Source organism: Symsagittifera roscoffensis, chromosome 4 (genome assembly GCF_963678635.1).
Source record: "Symsagittifera roscoffensis chromosome 4, txSymRosc1.1, whole genome shotgun sequence".
NCBI lineage: Eukaryota > Metazoa > Xenacoelomorpha > Acoela > Convolutidae > Symsagittifera > Symsagittifera roscoffensis.
Window position 1 is genome coordinate 52,063,584 of NC_087065.1, and position 17,520 is coordinate 52,081,103.

Consider the following 17,520-nt stretch of genomic DNA (forward strand, 5'->3'; position numbering starts at 1 on the left):
ACATCGAAACAGTTTTGGTCATATATGGGTACTGCAAAATTTTTTAAATTTAACTTTAGGTTCCTTGAAAAACCGGACAAACATCGCAAAATCTGGTCTTCGGACAAATATGCCGATGCCAAGCGTTCTGAAAAACGTTTTCCATTCAAGGTCTATATCTGTACATTTAATACAATTATTCAAATAGGCAAAAAGACCCCTATCTTGAATCGATCCTGCTACCAGCTCCCGTTAGAGCGAATACCTAACCTCTTCACTAACGCTCAATGTTAAGGGACTGATTAATTATTTTAAGAATTTTGCGACCAATTTATTATTTTGGGAACTATGAACATTGGGACAAATGGAAAATCAGCGACTATTTAACGGAAATTGACAGAGTATTGGTGCTGGTCTGGTATGTTTTCTCCAGACTAATTTCAATTTTTTAATTAACTGTTTTTGTCAGGAATTGTTATAATTAGCTGAATTTAACTTTTCTCAAATGTAAAAACATGTTTTGACTGTGTAAAACAATCGTTTTACGAAAATTGCCACTTTGCCATTTTGCAGTTGTGCTTACGTTAACCGATTATTTATTGTTTTGACTTTCAAAGAAAGTGCCAAAAAAATTTGTGCTCGTGGTGGGTTTTCTCCAATTAAACTTCGGCATTTTAACAAACAATTCTTGACAAAATTTTTTATTCACTCTGAAATAAAAAATCAACGCCCAGGGCTCTAAATTAACAAGATATTGCGCTAGGGATAAATTTAACGACTGTAAACTAAATTGCGATAATCGAGGCGCGATTAGCTAAATTGTGATAATCGAGGCGCAAGTAAGCGCTGTCCGTTTTAAGAGTAAGGTTCGAAATAATTCTTTGACTATTGAACCGAGTTATGCAACTTCCTCTTAGAAATAGTTTACCGTTGCCAGACACAAAAAATGTGGAACACAAAAAAAAGGAATAATTGTTTCAAGTTAAAACATTCGAAAAGTTTTCTTCGAACTTTTTCAAAGTCATTTTTTTAAATTAAAAACAGTTGATCAACGACAGAGTATAGTGAGAACATTCCAAAAGGATTTTCTCTCATTTCATCCACGACTTGTCATCGACAATTTTTTCTGTAAATTTGAAAAAAGTTCGAGTGTATTTAAGTAGAATGCTTTATCTGGGATATTTTGAGCCTAGCAAAAGTTTATTGGTTTGATGTAAGTTATCATTTAGCCTCTTTGGAGTAGGTTCAGACGATTTGAAATAGAAGGTGTTTTGTTCTGTCCATTGAAAATGGGGAGGAGCTTTGCATTCGAGTGTTTTTCATTTTTTTCCACAAAAAAATCAAGTAAAAAGTAGTCATTGGGATAAGTTGAGTGATATACCCTATCAAAGTTCTTTGAGCCGTCATTGGAATGGCATTGAAATATTTCAAAAGTTTGTCGCAATGTCGAGAAAAATTTAATATTTAGTCTAAATTTGAGCGAGTAAAGCAATCAAGTACTTTTTTGTGTAAAAGTTTTTTGAATTCAGTTTTGTATATAAAGCTTATTTCACTAATTTTCTACGCATTTGTTAAATCGTTCTCCAATTCACGCACATAAAAACGACACTAAGTTAATGAAAAAAAAAACATTTTTTATGCATGATGTCGAATAATTCTGTGCTACCTGCACATCTACTAGCTATCTTTGTTCACTTTAGTGTTGTACCAAAGTTGGTGTTGATCAGTTAAAATAATTATGGTTAAAGACCTTGATTCAACATGAAACTCCATTATTATGTTTCTACTCACAATTTCGAAAATTACCTAATCCATTTCATTTTTGCAGTAGAAAAAAGTACAGCTTGACAAACGGGATTTAGATGACAGAGAAGCAAGATCGAAGTCAAAAAGGAATCTTTGACGCTGGCTAATTGGCGCAATGTAAGATATAGCATATATAAACAGAAGCAATTTTGGATCTTTTAAAATGAAATGAAATAATTTAATAATATTAATTTTAATTTTAACTGAGGCTAAAACTAAAAATTACCGCTCACTAGCCAAATTGATGACACTAAAGGTTACGGCCATGGCACAAAACAAACGAACGAGAAAGTAAGGAGAAGCTAACATTCTTCGCAAAACTTGAACTACATACAAACTGTAATTATTTACAAATTTTGGCCATGATACCAACACATACTTGATAACTATCAACAACACAATAGCACAGCCGATTAACAGGTTCTTCCCTTCTAAAATGACAAAAACAATAAATCAAAACGAATAATTAGGCAGGGAATCAAAAACTCTTCCTCAGAAAAACAAAGACAAGTTATAAATTTCATAAATTCCAAATTGAACACGGCTTGAGTTGCTTTTTGAAAGCAGTGAAATTAAATTGAAAAAATAATGTCTGACGAAAAACTTAAGTTTTACCGAAACAGTTTCAACATAAATTCATCGAAGAAAACCGCAATCACTCAAGCTGGAAAAATTTTGAGCCAGGCAGACCAGAACAAATAGCTCGTGAACATTTTGAATTTTTCAAAAAACATTTCTCAAATTAGCGAGTTTTTTTTGCAACAGCAAAACCAGTTTTATACCAATCACTGTTAAGGAGCAGTCTAAATCATTGATCTTTAAAAATACCATTTCAGGAAGCAAAAATTGCAATTAGTAACTCCAAAAAAATCTTTTCGTCTCAGACTGCTATGACTCCAATTACTTTTTCATAAAACACCTAGAAAGATTAATTGAGAGTCTAATAAAAATAATAATTCAAAATTTCTTCGAAAAAGTAAAAATTGTGCCAATTCATAAAAGATGCAGAAAAAAACATCTAAGACTTCTAGACCAAAGTCCATTTGCCTATAATTGAAAAAAAGTTCGATCTACTTATATTAAATGAAAAACCCATTTCGTTCACCAAAATGACTTGCTGTCAAATAGACAGTTTGGTTACGGGAGAAATGACAAACACTAGATCAAAACAAGCACTCAAGTTTTGGAAAAAACAATCTGGCAAACATTAAAGACTGTACTTCACTGAAAATTAAAAAAAAACTGAAAAAAATTTAGATTCATGGCAATAAATATAAACTAAAAATTGAAATTTCACGCTCCCATAAAAAACATTGCTCCGGTTTTTGGGCATGCTATGTCAATTGCGCAAATATTCAAAGTCGGCACAACTGGTTCAAACTTAAAAGACTTGCATGCGATGGGCTTTAAAAAACGAGATGCTTGCGCAGGGGGCTATTCTCATGCGCGAAGAACCGAATGGGCGAAAAAAGTTGCGGGCGAAGGATCGAAAACAAAATTAGCCGAAAGTCAATTTTTAAAAAGGAGCAATTGCTATTTAATTAAAATGAATGAATTGAATGAAGCAAATTTTTGCTTCTTTCATAACGAAACCCTTGCAATATAAAATTTGTTCTAATTCGGCGGTGGTCAGTGACAATTTGAAAATTTTGCATATTTCTGCCGTTTTCATATTCGGTCAATATTAATGTTTAGTTCCTGGAAATGTTTACTTTCTTACCAAACTTTAGATGACTGAAGTCTGATAGGCTGATTTTTGCTCATTCGGTCCTTCGCGTATGAGGGATTCCACTGCTTGCGCACAGATAAAACATCGTTCATACCACTTGAAGTTTAAGTTAAAACATTAAATATTTCACGCATAGGCTCCTTCTTGACTCCGTCCTCTTATTAAGAAAAGTTTTTCTGGTTAGTGTCTTAATCAACAAAACAAAGTAAGGCGAAAAAAAAGTTCTACAATCAACAATAATTGATACTGAAATAAATAATCTGCTGCTTCAACGCATCACAACCAATTTTTAGTCTTGAATTAACACCAAAAACACAAAGATATCTTACCATTAAATTTACGCAAGTGTTTCAGCTAGTTCAAAGAATTTTCCAGCATAGCGAGACTTGGTCAAAACACAACGAAAAAAAACCAAATCAACAACTCTAACCACAGTTTTAACCACAAAATCAAAACTTGCGTAAAATCGCTTTCATTCGTGGTTCGAGCTGTATTAAAACAATTTTTCGCAGTCTGGAAAAAAACAAGTGTTTTTTTTCTGAAACCTTTTTGATTAGAGATTGTCTGATTGACTTCAGTAAAAGAACAAGTAAAGCTTTTGATTAAAGTTGCATTCAAAATAACGGTATGGTCAGAACCGTGGAGGCTACTTGCACAGCAGCCAGCTAACGTTGTGTTGTAGTCTTGGCCTTGATTCAAAGGCGTTTGTGGCCATTGATTTCAGAAGCGAAACATCTCTGAATGCAACATCAAAGCTTTTTTCTTGTATCGGTCTAATGATTTATTTCTATTGTTTTACATGTGATTTATTTTGCCGTTTGTAGGAAGATTGATTTTTTTTATAGCAGGATAACGTTACTGGGAAGTATTCTGATTGAATTGGTTTTGGCTGCCCGATAAATACGCAGTAAAAGGGATGAAAACTTGGTAGCAATTGTAAGAGGCCTGTTTTTAATTAAGACCAACCTTAAAGGGGGGAGTGGACTCCCCTGTTTTAGAGATCCGACCCCCAGACCACCCAAAGGGTCGCCATTTGGTACTATCTTAGGACATGCATTTCTGGCTGACAGACCTAAATTTTTTTAAAAGGCCCCTTCGCAGCCCACCTACTCTAAACATGAGAGAGAGTGCGCGTAAAAACACAGTTTTATAAATCAAAATCTTTCAAAAAATGTCTAACAATGTCTTTTTGGCCTGGTTTTTTTCTCAAAAAATTGCTACTGGCGCAAAAAAGTTCGCCCCCCTAGATTTACTCCTGGATACAAGTTGGATAGTTGTGCGTCCCTAAAAAGCAGTGATTACATTTTATGAAATAATTGCTGGTTCCGCGGGTCCCACATTTTTTATGAAAAAAGTGCAACAACTCAAGTAAACAAAAACTAAAACTGTTTTCGAAGTTTTTAGTAAGCCTATGTTTTTCTTCTGGGACCCATCTATATTGTAGGGACCCATCTATATTCTAGTTAGGAACCTACCTAACTATTTTAGGGACCTAACTATTAGTATCGAGAATCATTTAAAGGGGTCATCCGATAGTCAGGATTGCTGAAAATTCATTGAAAATTATGCCATAAGTGGCGTATGTATTAATATATTAATAATAGTTATAGCATTTATAATACGCAGACTATAGAAATAAATAAACCAATTTTTCCTTCGTCTACTCGATCTCCCCAGCCTTGGGACAGAGCATAAATTGTCCCCATTTTGATTTATTTTGTCTGAAGTGAATGCGACGAAAAAGATGTCAATTAGGCCAAACATTTTATACCTTTTCCAATTCATTTGTTTATTATTGTGTTACTGAATTAAAATAATGGCAAATATAAAACATGGGAAAAGCGAATTAAACTCTCAATGCTGCAGTTTTCCTCTTTTTCCTCTTTATCTGCTTGCATTTTGAGTTTTAAAATATTCTTCCGTTTGGAATCTATACCCTATTTGCATTAGTCACTTTTAAATATCTCTGTTTGTTTGCAGGGCCCACCGCGACCATAAAATCCTCCAGCTGTGACGTTATTAAGTTATTCCGCAATGCCTAACCGCATTATTGTAGCATGAATTGGGTGAAAATGAAGATGCGAGAAAGAGCAGACAAAACCCCCGAATTTTTCATGTTACCTTTCAAATAAACCCTAGAGACCTTCTCCGCACGGCGAGTGTGCAAGACATACCTATGCCGGAATCTCAAATTGCAACACTATTCAGCCCAAATGATCGCTGCGAAAAACTCAGACATGGCGGGTTAAAATAGCGATGAACGGCGGCGGGATATTTGGATCACGTGACAATCGGGGTAATTTTACCCAACTGCCAACCAGTCCTGCACGTACCCCCAATTTCCACCAAGGGACTTCAACGCATCAAATTAGTGTCGGCGCTTGTCCCAATTTACTTTTCAAACAGAAACCGGCGGCAAGGTACAACATCACCACCAGTAGTTCAGACAGCTATAAAGACTTTATCACTCAGAATCGGAGCCTGACGGGCACCAAGGATAACAAACCATGGGCGGTAAAAGATGATCTCAATCAATGGGGGGAAAGAGCCTTAGTTGCGAGAAACGGATTGTCCGTGAACAGAACTTACAGTCACACTGTCTCTAGGTTGCAACCTGAGCTAGCATCCTCAAAAACACCTGTAAGTACATGGTTTTTATATGTTTGTTCCATGTTTAGAAGGACTTTTCTAATTCAAGTATTGCAAGACATCTGTGGTAATGGCATCATAATAAGTCACTTTTCGGTGTTATTAGAGAGCATAAATTAGTGATGAAGTTATCAATGATTTCATCGTACAAGAATAATTTCAGTAATCACACGGTTTTTCATGATTTTTCGTTATCACACGCCTTCGAGGCTTCATTTTGGAATCCGAATCTCGACTGAGCTAATATTATCACTTGATTTGATACTTTATTCAACCTCACAGGTAGTCACATCTAACACAAATAAAAGCCCAATTTGTATTCTTTGCAAAAGATTGGTCAGAACTAGTAGCGTGTTAAGGATTATTTTGACACGTAAAAAATACAAAATATTGCAAAAAAGGAACCTTTTGAAATTATCTTGAGTCAGAATCGAGGGACAGGTACATGACGGGCGGCATGGGATTTTGAGTTTTTATTATTTCATCAATTTTGTGGGCTTTCTGGGTGTCTATATCCCCATCTATTTAATTAAATTAAGTACTTTGTGGTAAAAAAAAATGTAGATGAGTTGCAATTAGTTTTCTTTGCGGCTCCCCGGAAATACGTCAGAAAGGGCAAAGACAAGTTATACTTACTAGTATATTTATATATTAAACGTGTAATATTAGCGAGCGTTTACCATTTTTACGAGGCGATGAGGGAAATGAAGGATGTGCATTTTAAAAAATGTATCTCAATTTAAGACAGCCGTAATTGGAATTTCATTTGGTATTGAGTAAGTTTTTATTGAAAACATTTAACCAATTCAGCAACAATTTGCATTTTTTATTACCTGTATTCCAAGGAATTTCATTATTTTTTTCATGTGTAGAAGCGAAACAGCTATACCAATCCAGGGTACGAATCGCCGAGAAAGTGTTTGTCCAGCCCTCTTAATCCGATTTCGAATGGTTCGCCTAAAGTCAGTGTGCAAATGGCGCCCTCCTATCAAAAAAGATCATCTGGACCCCATCATCAGACCCAAAACTACTCACCTCTTTGGAGCCCCAAAGGAAAATCATCCTTGAAATCTCACCTTCTCAATGGCGATATCACAGTCGGCGAAAACAACTTAAACGACCTTGGCGAAAGTAAAAAGTTCTCACATCAGTCTTATTCGTCCAAGTTTAAAGTCGACCCATTGAACCCAAGTTACTTCTCTTCTCAAAGACATAACAATAATCAATTGAATACACACGTCGGAAGACCGGAACGAGTCGGAGAGCCACGAAGTCCGAGTGATTGCTCGGCCGACGGAGTTCAATCGGAACAACTGACACAGTCGTTTAATTGCTCGGTTGACACAACTGCCATTTTAGACCGAGACCACTCGAAGAGCGCCGATAGAAATCCGCATTTGTATCAGATGAACGACTCCTTAAGCCTACAAGATAAACAGCAGAAAGAAATAAGAATAGCACTTTTCGGACTGCGAGGTGTCGGCAAATCGTCCATAATTTTGCAATTCATCAGACGGAAGTTCAGAACGCACTACATTCCAACAATCGAAGATACATATCAGAAGGTGAGAAAACGTGGTTCATGTGAACAATATATTATGCTATTGGCTGAAAAAATTACTTATAAACAAGTGAATTATCTCCCCCCTCCCTCCTTTTTTTGATTAAGGGGAGAGTTAGTTCAGTTGGTCCAAAATTTCCATCAACATGAAGCTGTTTTCAAAGAATCGAAGCATGTGTATGAACTTCAACAAGCTCAGCAAAGCAATGTGGTTACAACTGAGTTTGATTTGTTGGCTTGTTTCCATGAACTAAACCCTCGATTGAAAAAAAAGAGGGATCAAATCCATTTTGGGGGAAGAATGTTAACTTGGTTCTTAGTTCGAATTTTCAGCCAATCAGAACAGAGCATTTTACATGCACCACTTCGTAAATTTGATTTAAATTGAATGCTAGGATCTTAACTTGGTCTATTAGGGGAGGGGGGATGTTAACTTGATCTGAAAAGAGTGGTCGTTCGAGTAGCACAGTGTAGAAAGAAAAAAGAGATTCCCACAATGATTATTGAAGCTATTTTGGATCTACTTAACAATCTCTACTCATTTCAAGAAAAGGGGAGATTGTTAACTAGATCAAAACGATAGATTTTTTGACCAATAAGAATGCAGCAAAATTAGAATTCTCAATAGAAAGCTCCTTGCTAATTTACTGTATTTATTTACAGGGGTGGTGATTCTTAAGTAGGCACCATAGGGGGGAGATTGTTAAGTAGATCCGCAATTTTATAAACGACAGCAGTAGGTTTTGAGAAATTTTTCTTTTTTAGTGTTTTCTACTGTTTTCTGAAAGAGCAGGTGTATATTTAAATTAGGCGCTCCAAACTAATTAATAGTAGCTAAAACATAGTTGAACAGTTCCAAGTCAATGGGAGTGAACACTAAGAGAGTAATTTATCCAGTCTACCGCTAAAATTAAGACTAAACAACACTGGCCGTATCAGGGCAAAGCCCTGAATGTTCCGACTGCCCATTAATTGGTCTCGAATCGTTTTTGGTATATGAAATATTAACAAACTACAATTTTTAGGCTGATAATATCACGGTGATAAATATTATGGAGTTTATGGAGTTCATGGAGTTAGTAAGACCAGTTAGCTAAGCTCAACTCAATTTGAAACGATTATGAGTGATAAAAAGTTGCCAAAAATGAATAGCAGAAAATAACACCAAAAGGGGGACCCTTTAGTTAGTGAAGGGATCAATCCCTGAGAGGGTGGCGTCCACCCCCCCCCCCTAAATCTGCTACAGCCTGTTCTGTCATGGTTTTGCCAAAAAGTGAATAACGGAAATGGCCACCAATAGCAATGCTCGCTACGAATCTTCAGAAAAAAACTTAATTAGTTTTTATTATTTTTTTTTCTATTCATTAACCCGAAAGACCAGTTTATGGGCAGTCGGAGCATTCAGTGTTTTACCCTGCCTGATACGAGTACTCTTGTTGTTAATTTGAATATTGCGATTATCAGGGTTAATAATGATGTTATCCTTTTCTTTGTTATTGAGATTTTTATGATTATAATCATAAAAATTGATTTAATATTATGATAATTGTTCAATATGATAACCATTGTTTTTGTAATTATTAAAATTATTAGGATTACTAGTCAGCTGTAAAACTGTTTGAGAACCGGTACATAATGTAGGATGTAAAAGTTATCAAAGTATTTTTTATAAAAAAAACTTTAATTTCATTTTTTGGCGAGCTTTTTGAATCAGAATCTTGCTATTTTATGTAAACGAAATGTTTTTACTATAATGAATTTAAGGTCTTTTTAAGATAACTGACACCATCCCCGCAGCAGTTTATAAAACATTTCAAGCTTAAAAAAGATGTTTTTTGGTAGTAACCTTGAGTACCAATTAAAATCTTTAGAGTGCCAATATTTTCACTCGACTTTCAATTATTTTCTTGGTAGTTGATACCTTTAATTTATTAGTTCAAGAATAAAGGACTTTCCAAGCTCATAAGTTAAATAATATAGCTCTTTCCAAAAAGTAATACAATTTGAAGTTACACAATTATCTACATTTTAGAAGTGTAAAATCTTTCAGTAACATCAAATTTAGAGAAGGGTTTATTTCTTGCAAAAAATGAATTGCCAATGAAAATGCAGATGCTAAAATTTACCCATATAAAAAATTACATGAGAAAAAAAATTCGCAAATTTCACTGGTAGAAATTTTTTTTGCCTTTTTACCTTTTCTCTAAAAGTAAAAGCAATTTTTTAATTTATGTGATGCCCTGCATAGAAGCGATACTTACCTGAGCTGGTATAAGTTTTATTGGATCAGTCAGATAAGTGTTTTTTTTTGTTTCGTGTATTGTATGTTCTACTTAAAACTTCTGTACACATTTTAAATACTTCCATCAGTATGATAAGGATCGAGTTTGATAAAAATGCACCGTATAATTCTAAGGATTTAAAGGAAGAGTACTACAAAAAGGGATAAAATTACTAAAAGCCGAGTTTGGGTCAAAATTTGAACGCTGCCAGTGAAATAAAGCAAAATTGAAAAAAAAAAATTGGATTTTGACAATTATCATATTCATATGCAAACACTCAAAGTTTCAAAATAGTACGTTCATTATCTTAGGAGCTGTTTACATAAAAACCCAAACTCTTATTGTTCCGACTTTCGAAGAATGTAACGAATATATATGCTCGAGATGGTTTTTTATTCACACCAACTCTCAAAATATTTTCCTCGGGTGCTTGATCCATGGGTCTTCGTGTTCTCAGTAGGGGCACGCTCACCACTACACTTTCCGGATTTAATGATTGATGTAAAATGCTCAGATATTGACTAACGTGACTATAGGAGCGCTGTGATACTTTGATGCTGAAAAGTTAAAGCGCATTATTTACGCGTGGTGAATTGTCCCGCACCAGAAATTTGTTCCAAATTCAATTGAGGCAGGTTAATTAGTCCGATGAATTCCTTAAAGTAATCAATCTCTTGCTAAAAAATGATGAAAATGATTTAAATTTTCCGAAGTTTATCAAACATTGCGACACTGTTTGTATAACTCTTCCGCAAATTGCGTGGTAGATCACCAGACACAAAATGCATGTTTTCCGGCTTCTAGCGTTTTGAAATTCGCTTAACCAACTTCATTGATCCTACTTCCAAAGAAATCGGAATATTTATGCTTGGGGTGGTTTTTCAGTCAATTTTCGCTCGATCGGAATAATAGATTTTAACATACAAATTTGTACCCTATTGAAGATCTCGACTCCTTAAAATATAAATTAAAAAGATGTTTTACCTCCAATCAAAATTGCCAATTTGGCCGGAAAATTTATGCGCGTTTTGAAGATTTTATTCGCGAACATATCGCGAACTATTTATGCGTGACAAATAAACCCGCACAAAATTCCAAATTGAATTGAGGCTAGCTAACGTAATCGGCACATTACTTTCGTTACTTGAATTTATAGTTTTTCAATATTTTTTTTCCAAAAACTAATTGACATGGATAAAGGGGCCGTCGGAACATTCAGAGCTTCGCCCTGATATATGAGCATTCGTTTTTTGCTTTCAAAATCTTCCTTTTTTATACCCATTTACATTTTGCTCTCTGAATTGTATGATGGTATACACAAACCACACTACTCTTTCTTCTGTTTCCTACATGTATGAGGATTGTTTTGATTAACATAAATATTTATAGGAACCATAAGGCTTTAAAAAATTTAAACCATGAACATTGTTTTGAATCACTGCGACTTTTGGTGCAGTGGTTTTTTGCTAAAGTTTTTGGGACCAAAATTAACCCGAATCCAAACCCTAACCCCTTCATTTGGAAAATAGCTTATGCCATTAGTGGATAAACTACTTCCCTTTACATAAATGATGCTGGAATAATTTACAAATTGGGTAAAATTTTATTGGGTAAACTTATGCCACTTGCTATCAAGTAGGACTTGTCTGAATGAGAATTATGGAAATAGGAAATCAAAATTGGTGTCGATTGTTGCTATAACTATAATTCTTTAGGAACTGGAGACTAGCGCTGGTCGGAGAACCCTTCGGATAACAGATACAAACGGAAACTTCCAGTTCCCGACTATGCAGCGAAAGACCATCGCCAATTCACATGTCATTCTTCTCGTGTTTTCCGTCGACAGTCGAGAATCACTCGAATTCCTCAGCCGAATTCACGAAGACATCATCAAATATGGCGCCAAACACCCGCCCAAATTAGTCGTTCTGGTCGGCAACAAGTGCGACCGACGAGAAGGCCGAGAAGTGAGTCAGAGCTCGGGTCTGTCGAGTGCGAAGTCGTGGGGGTGCCCCTATGTGGAGACGTCGGCAAAAGACGACACGAACGTTGCCGATCTTTTCTGTGGTGCTGCTAAACTGTGTGTGGAGTCTTCTTCATCACCATTGTGCACTAACGGCCGGTGCATTAACAGAACTGATGATTCAGATGCGATTAGGAGACGAGACAGATTAAAACTGGATCACGGCGGTGGTCGAATCAAACCAGCTTGTTGCCAAACTTGCTGCATTAGTTGACCGCAGATGACCCTTTTATTTGACCCTCAGAGATGTCAACGAATCTGCCAAAATCCAATCCGAAAATAACCTCACTTATAGAGTAGTTTATTGTAACTCTTCTGGTTGCTATTTTTATTTGGTCGCTTCTGAAGACTTTATGTATCACATGTGCTTTAAAAAGTCTGGTAAGGACGCTGCCAAAAAACTGGCAATTTTAGTAAAATAAACAACCGTCAATTCAAGTTGTTAGAATTCCTTCTTCTTATTTTTTGATCAACACTGATATCATCTGCTTTTTTTATTGCTTTAGACAAAACTTACCTTTCAAAAACTTATCAATGATTGCAGCAGGCAGGGGCGGATCTAGGATTTTCTTGAGGCGGTGCAATTTTCAAAAGTTTTGGAAAAAATTTTGACGATCTTTTTTTAGGTCGACAAAAATTGGTTTTCCGAGCTCTCCTAAAGCACTAACAAGACGCTGTTTTAGTCAAAACTTCTGCGCCAAAGGCGCCTGTAGAAAGCCAAAAAAGTACCAAAGGATGGCCCTTTTGGGTTGGCAAGGGGTCGAATAGCTAAAGGAAAGGGGTCGTCCGCCGCCCCCTAAATCCGCCCCTGGACTGCAGCACGCCAAGGCCAATCATGAGAAAATTTTGAACTAATTTGAAATTGCCGTGCATATTTTTCCATAGTTTTTGACTGCTTGAAAGCTTTTTCAGGTTGGGACCCACTACCTGAATTCGCCATTGCTGAATTCGCCACGAAAAAAAAGTATAACAGTAATCTGTGCCTTTTTAAGGAACAAAAAATGATCCTTGTTTTGAAAAAAGAAGCCCAACTGATTCGGCCTAAAAAATTATGAATAAAATAAAACAAGGATAACTAGTTACTGTGCTCAGTATGTTCCGACCGTAGCACAGAATGTTCCGACCGTAGTCTTTAGAAAACTACGGTTTAGTAAGTTTTTTTTCCAAATTAGTGTAGTTTTCTTTGCTTGGTGTGATAAAAAGATTTGACGTAAAAATATTTAGGCCTAATAAACAGTCATAGTAATATAGGCAAATTGGACAAAAATTTTGAAAAATTTAAAAAAATGCCGAACATTTTTGAATTTTTTTGAAATATTTGGTACCAAAAATGAAATTAAAAAAACTCCAAAAACTAGTTTTACTTGCTTAAAATTAAGTTTTAAGGTCTTAAGTTAGGCATAATTTAGCTTGTGAGCCTGCTCGCTTGCTTTATTCGCTCGAATTGATACAGAAAATTGAAAATTTTAGAACGGTTTTTCTCGACACTGGGAAATTGTTTTAAAATTTTTTGTTGTGGTTTAAATTACAACTGAAAGGGCTTTAATGTGATATTTTACTCAACCCAGTCCAATAATTACTTGTGGTACCTGATTTGGTTAATTCTTTAATTGGGTTATTTCATTATTGGGTTGACATATCGCCAATTTAGGTCAGTATTGGGGATTCAGTAATTGAGAGTCAAACTTTGGGATTTTGTATTTGAGATTCAGTATTTGGGAGCATGAATTCAAAACATTTTGTTCACAGGGAGTAAATGATTTATATAACTAAATTGAGCAATTTAGTATTTGATAAAAATTACCAAAAATGAATTAGAGTAGAACTAAATTTTAAGTTTAAAAACAAGATTATATAATCCTGAAAATTTTGTTTTACAAAACTTTTTTCTGGTTTCGACTTTTGAAAATATTTCAAAACGGCCAAATTAAAACTTTTTTATTTTAATTGAATGGTTTGAAATGAACTGATGAATAAATTTACAGGAGCTGAGATTGATGACAGGAATTGAGATCGGAGTTAACTTTTGTAGGAACCGAATTTGAAGCTGGGTATGTTTGACAGGAATTGAGATGAGATCGAAATTGCGTATGTTTGTCAGGAATTGAGATCGAAGTTGGGTATGTTCGACAGGATTTGAGATCGAAGTTGAGTGTTTGACAGGAGTTGAGATCAAATTTTTGGTATTCCAACTGGTAGCTGATCAACGTACTAATCAAAAGATATAGTTTTAAACGCTGCTACCCATACATATATGTAAACGGAACCCGCAAACAAAATGCGGATTCCACTTACAGTTTGCGGATTCCACTTACAATTTGCGGATTCCACTTACAGTTTGCGGATTCCGTTTACAGTTACGGATTCCGCAACAGCTCAATTCAGCTATACAGATGTCTCATTATTTGTTTGTGGATTCCACAAACTGTTCTGGATTCCACAAATACGGTTGCGGATTCCGCAAATTCGCCTATTTTTGGAGCGATTTTGAAGGGTACAGTGTTTTAGGTATTTGTTTGTGGATCCAAAACAGCAAAGAAGATCAAAGAAATGTAGCAATGTTGCGGATTCCACGACAAATCTGATTTGGACCTGTTGCGGAATGCGCTTACAATGCACGTAATATATCTCAATATGTATCTCAAAATAGTTCAAAGGGGGACCCTTTGGCTCGGCAGGGGGTCGCATCCCTGAGTAAAAACGTCCACCCTCAACCACCCGCCCCCCCCCCGCCTAAATTTTCCCCTGCATATACAATAATTTAGCCTCTAGTTTTATATCACATAGCTGATAATTAACGCCTTAAACGCTAAGACACGAAAAAAAACAAGTATTTTTGAATAAGGTCTTTGATAGTAAGAAACAAAAATCAACAAAAATTAAAAATTTCCTAGAATTTCCTGCACAAAAAAGAAAGTCTTTTATTCACCCATGAAGCGCGTTCGAAATAAATTTAAATGAGCTCAAACTATTTTTTTGCACAATTAACGTAGAAAAGTACACCTTACCGCTCCGACCATTGAAAATGGTGAAGAACTTTTTATTCGGGTGTGTTGTAATTTTTTGATTATTGTTTTCCGCGCAAAATCAGGTACCAAAAATAAGTATTGGACTGGGTTGAGTGAAACATCACATTAAAGCCCTTTCAGTTGTAATTTAAACCACATCAAAAAATTTTCAAAAAAGTTTCCCAGTGTCGAGAAAAACCGGTTTAAAATTTTCAATTTTCTGTATCAATTTGAGCAAATAAAGCAAGCGAGCAGGCTTACAAGCTAAATTATTCCTAACTTAAGACCTTAAAACTTACTTTTAAGCAAGAGTTTTTTTAAATTTATTTACTATAACAAATATTTCAAAAAATTCAAAAACTTTTGGCATTTTAAAAAAAAAAATTTAAATTATTTGTCCAATTTGCCTCTATTACTATGACTGTCTATTAGGCCTAAATATTTTTACGTCAGATCTTTGTATCACACCAAGCAGAGAAAACTACACTAATTTGGAAAAAAAAACTTTCTAAACCGTAGTTTTCTAAAGACTACGGTCGGAACATTCTGTGCTACGGTCGGAACATACTGAGCACAGTAACCGGTTATGCTTGTTTTATTTTATTCATAATTTTTCCTTTAGCTATTCGACCCCTTGTCAACCCAAAAGGTCCATCTTTTGGTACTTTTTAAGAAATCCATTTTTGGTTTTCTACAGGCGCCTTTGGCGCAGAAATTTTGACCAAAACAGCGTCTTTTTAGTGCTTTAGGAGAGCTCGGAAAACCAATTTGGTCGACCTAAAAAATATCGTCAAAATTTTCGAAAACTTTTTGAAAATTGTCCCCCCTCAAGAAAATCCTAGATCCGCCCCTGTGCTGACGTATACTTGAAAAAAATATATACAGCCGAGAAGGAAAAAGTAAGCTTGAAACCAGACCTAGTACCTGCTGCTTGAATCATGTCTGAATATTAGCTTAGAGAAGATTTAGAAAAACATTGCTACAAACCACAATTAACGTCTTTCGTTTTTGCTGACTGCCAGAGTTTTACGAATGGATGATACACACTTTGCCAAAAAGATGCTTCCACTTATGGATGATGCTCACAAGATGCATCCAATGAATCAGACAACAGAAAACTCATGTTTAAATTGTAAATGGTAAAAATGCTTAAGTAGTGCACCAAAACAAGGTTGCATATTGGTATTTGTTGTCCGCACCGAGCGCTCATGGATTCTAATCGATTATAATGGAATCACGAGACAAAAATAATCCATTATAATTCAATAAAGATATAAATTTCAGACCACATATTGCGGTTATAATCTAATTTTTTTTTTGAAAAAAAAAATCCATTATAAACCATTATTTTTAGCAAGGAAATTGTGGGACGGGGAAGGGGGTTAACGGGTGAAACGGGGGGATTTCAATCATTAACCCCCTCCCCCAAATCTATCAAAAAAAATCCAACCATGTTCAACTATAAGTGCGGGGCGAATGACGCTTGTGGTAAACTGGCAGGGATGGAAAAATTGAGTTGATTTGAAAGAGAGACAAAAAATTATAAATTTAAATGTGAAACGTAAATCTTTATGAAACGTAATACGTAGCAACTGCACTAAACAGGAAACGAGACAACTTTGAAAAAAAAGGAATTTTTTTATTAATCTCTCAAAAAATCCATTATTATCAATTTCAATGGATTATAATCGATCATAATGTAATATAAAGTTTTTAAAAACATTAGGATTTTTGTTGGATTACAATCGATTAATTTGTAGTTTTATCGATACTGACCATATTATTACAATATTATCAATTATGATCCATGGGCGCTCGGTGCGGGTGACATAGAAAATTATTAAGAAGAAAACTTCCCATCTAACAGTAGAATGGGATCGTGTTAACTATCCCCCCTTTTGGACCTTGTTAACTATCCCCAAACCCTACGCATGTGTTGTTTTTGACAATCAATTTTGTATAAAATATGCATTTCAAAAATATCAATTTTTAGTTTTTTCTTTTTCGCGCGTTCGTATTTGTATTACTCACTATTTATATAATACCTACATAAAAAATTTCAATTAATTATAATATCTGTAATATCTGTAAACTGGGGTGGGGGGCTTAGGGGTAAACTGGGGGGGGGGGGGGCGTACGTAAACTGTGGGATGGGGGGGTTAAACGGGGGCTTGTCAATCATTATTAACCCTACCCCAAAATCTATCAATAAATAATCCCCAATTTTCAACCATAAGAGGGGGCGAATAATGACGCTTGTGGTAAACTGACAGGGAGGGGTAAACAGAGATGAATTTAAAAAAGATCAGAAAATATAAATTTGAATGTGAAATGTAACATTTTATGAAACATGATACGCAGCAACTGCACTAAACAGGAAATGAGATAACTTTAAAAAAGTTGTAAGTTTTATAATTAACCTCTCAAAAAAAGATTCATTATTATCGATTTTAATCGATTATAAAGGATTATATTAGCATAAA

At 35.2% G+C, this 17,520-nt stretch overlaps 1 protein-coding gene across 6 annotated transcripts in view; it reads left to right on the forward strand.

Annotated features, from left to right (window-relative positions):
• The window catches only part of LOC134844887 (uncharacterized), a 34,988-nt gene extending 22,534 nt beyond the window's left edge, over positions 1 to 12,454 (forward strand). For all 6 annotated transcript variants that reach the window (XM_063861713.1, XM_063861708.1, XM_063861710.1 and 3 more), the window contains 3 exons: positions 5,495 to 6,154; positions 7,036 to 7,728; positions 11,722 to 12,454. In XM_063861713.1, the coding sequence (XP_063717783.1) occupies positions 5,771 to 6,154; positions 7,036 to 7,728; positions 11,722 to 12,243 (1,599 nt within the window). In that variant the 5' untranslated portion in view covers positions 5,495 to 5,770 and the 3' untranslated portion in view covers positions 12,244 to 12,454. The remainder of the gene's footprint in view (positions 1 to 5,494; positions 6,155 to 7,035; positions 7,729 to 11,721) is intronic.
• Positions 12,455 to 17,520: the final 5,066 nt, after the last annotated feature.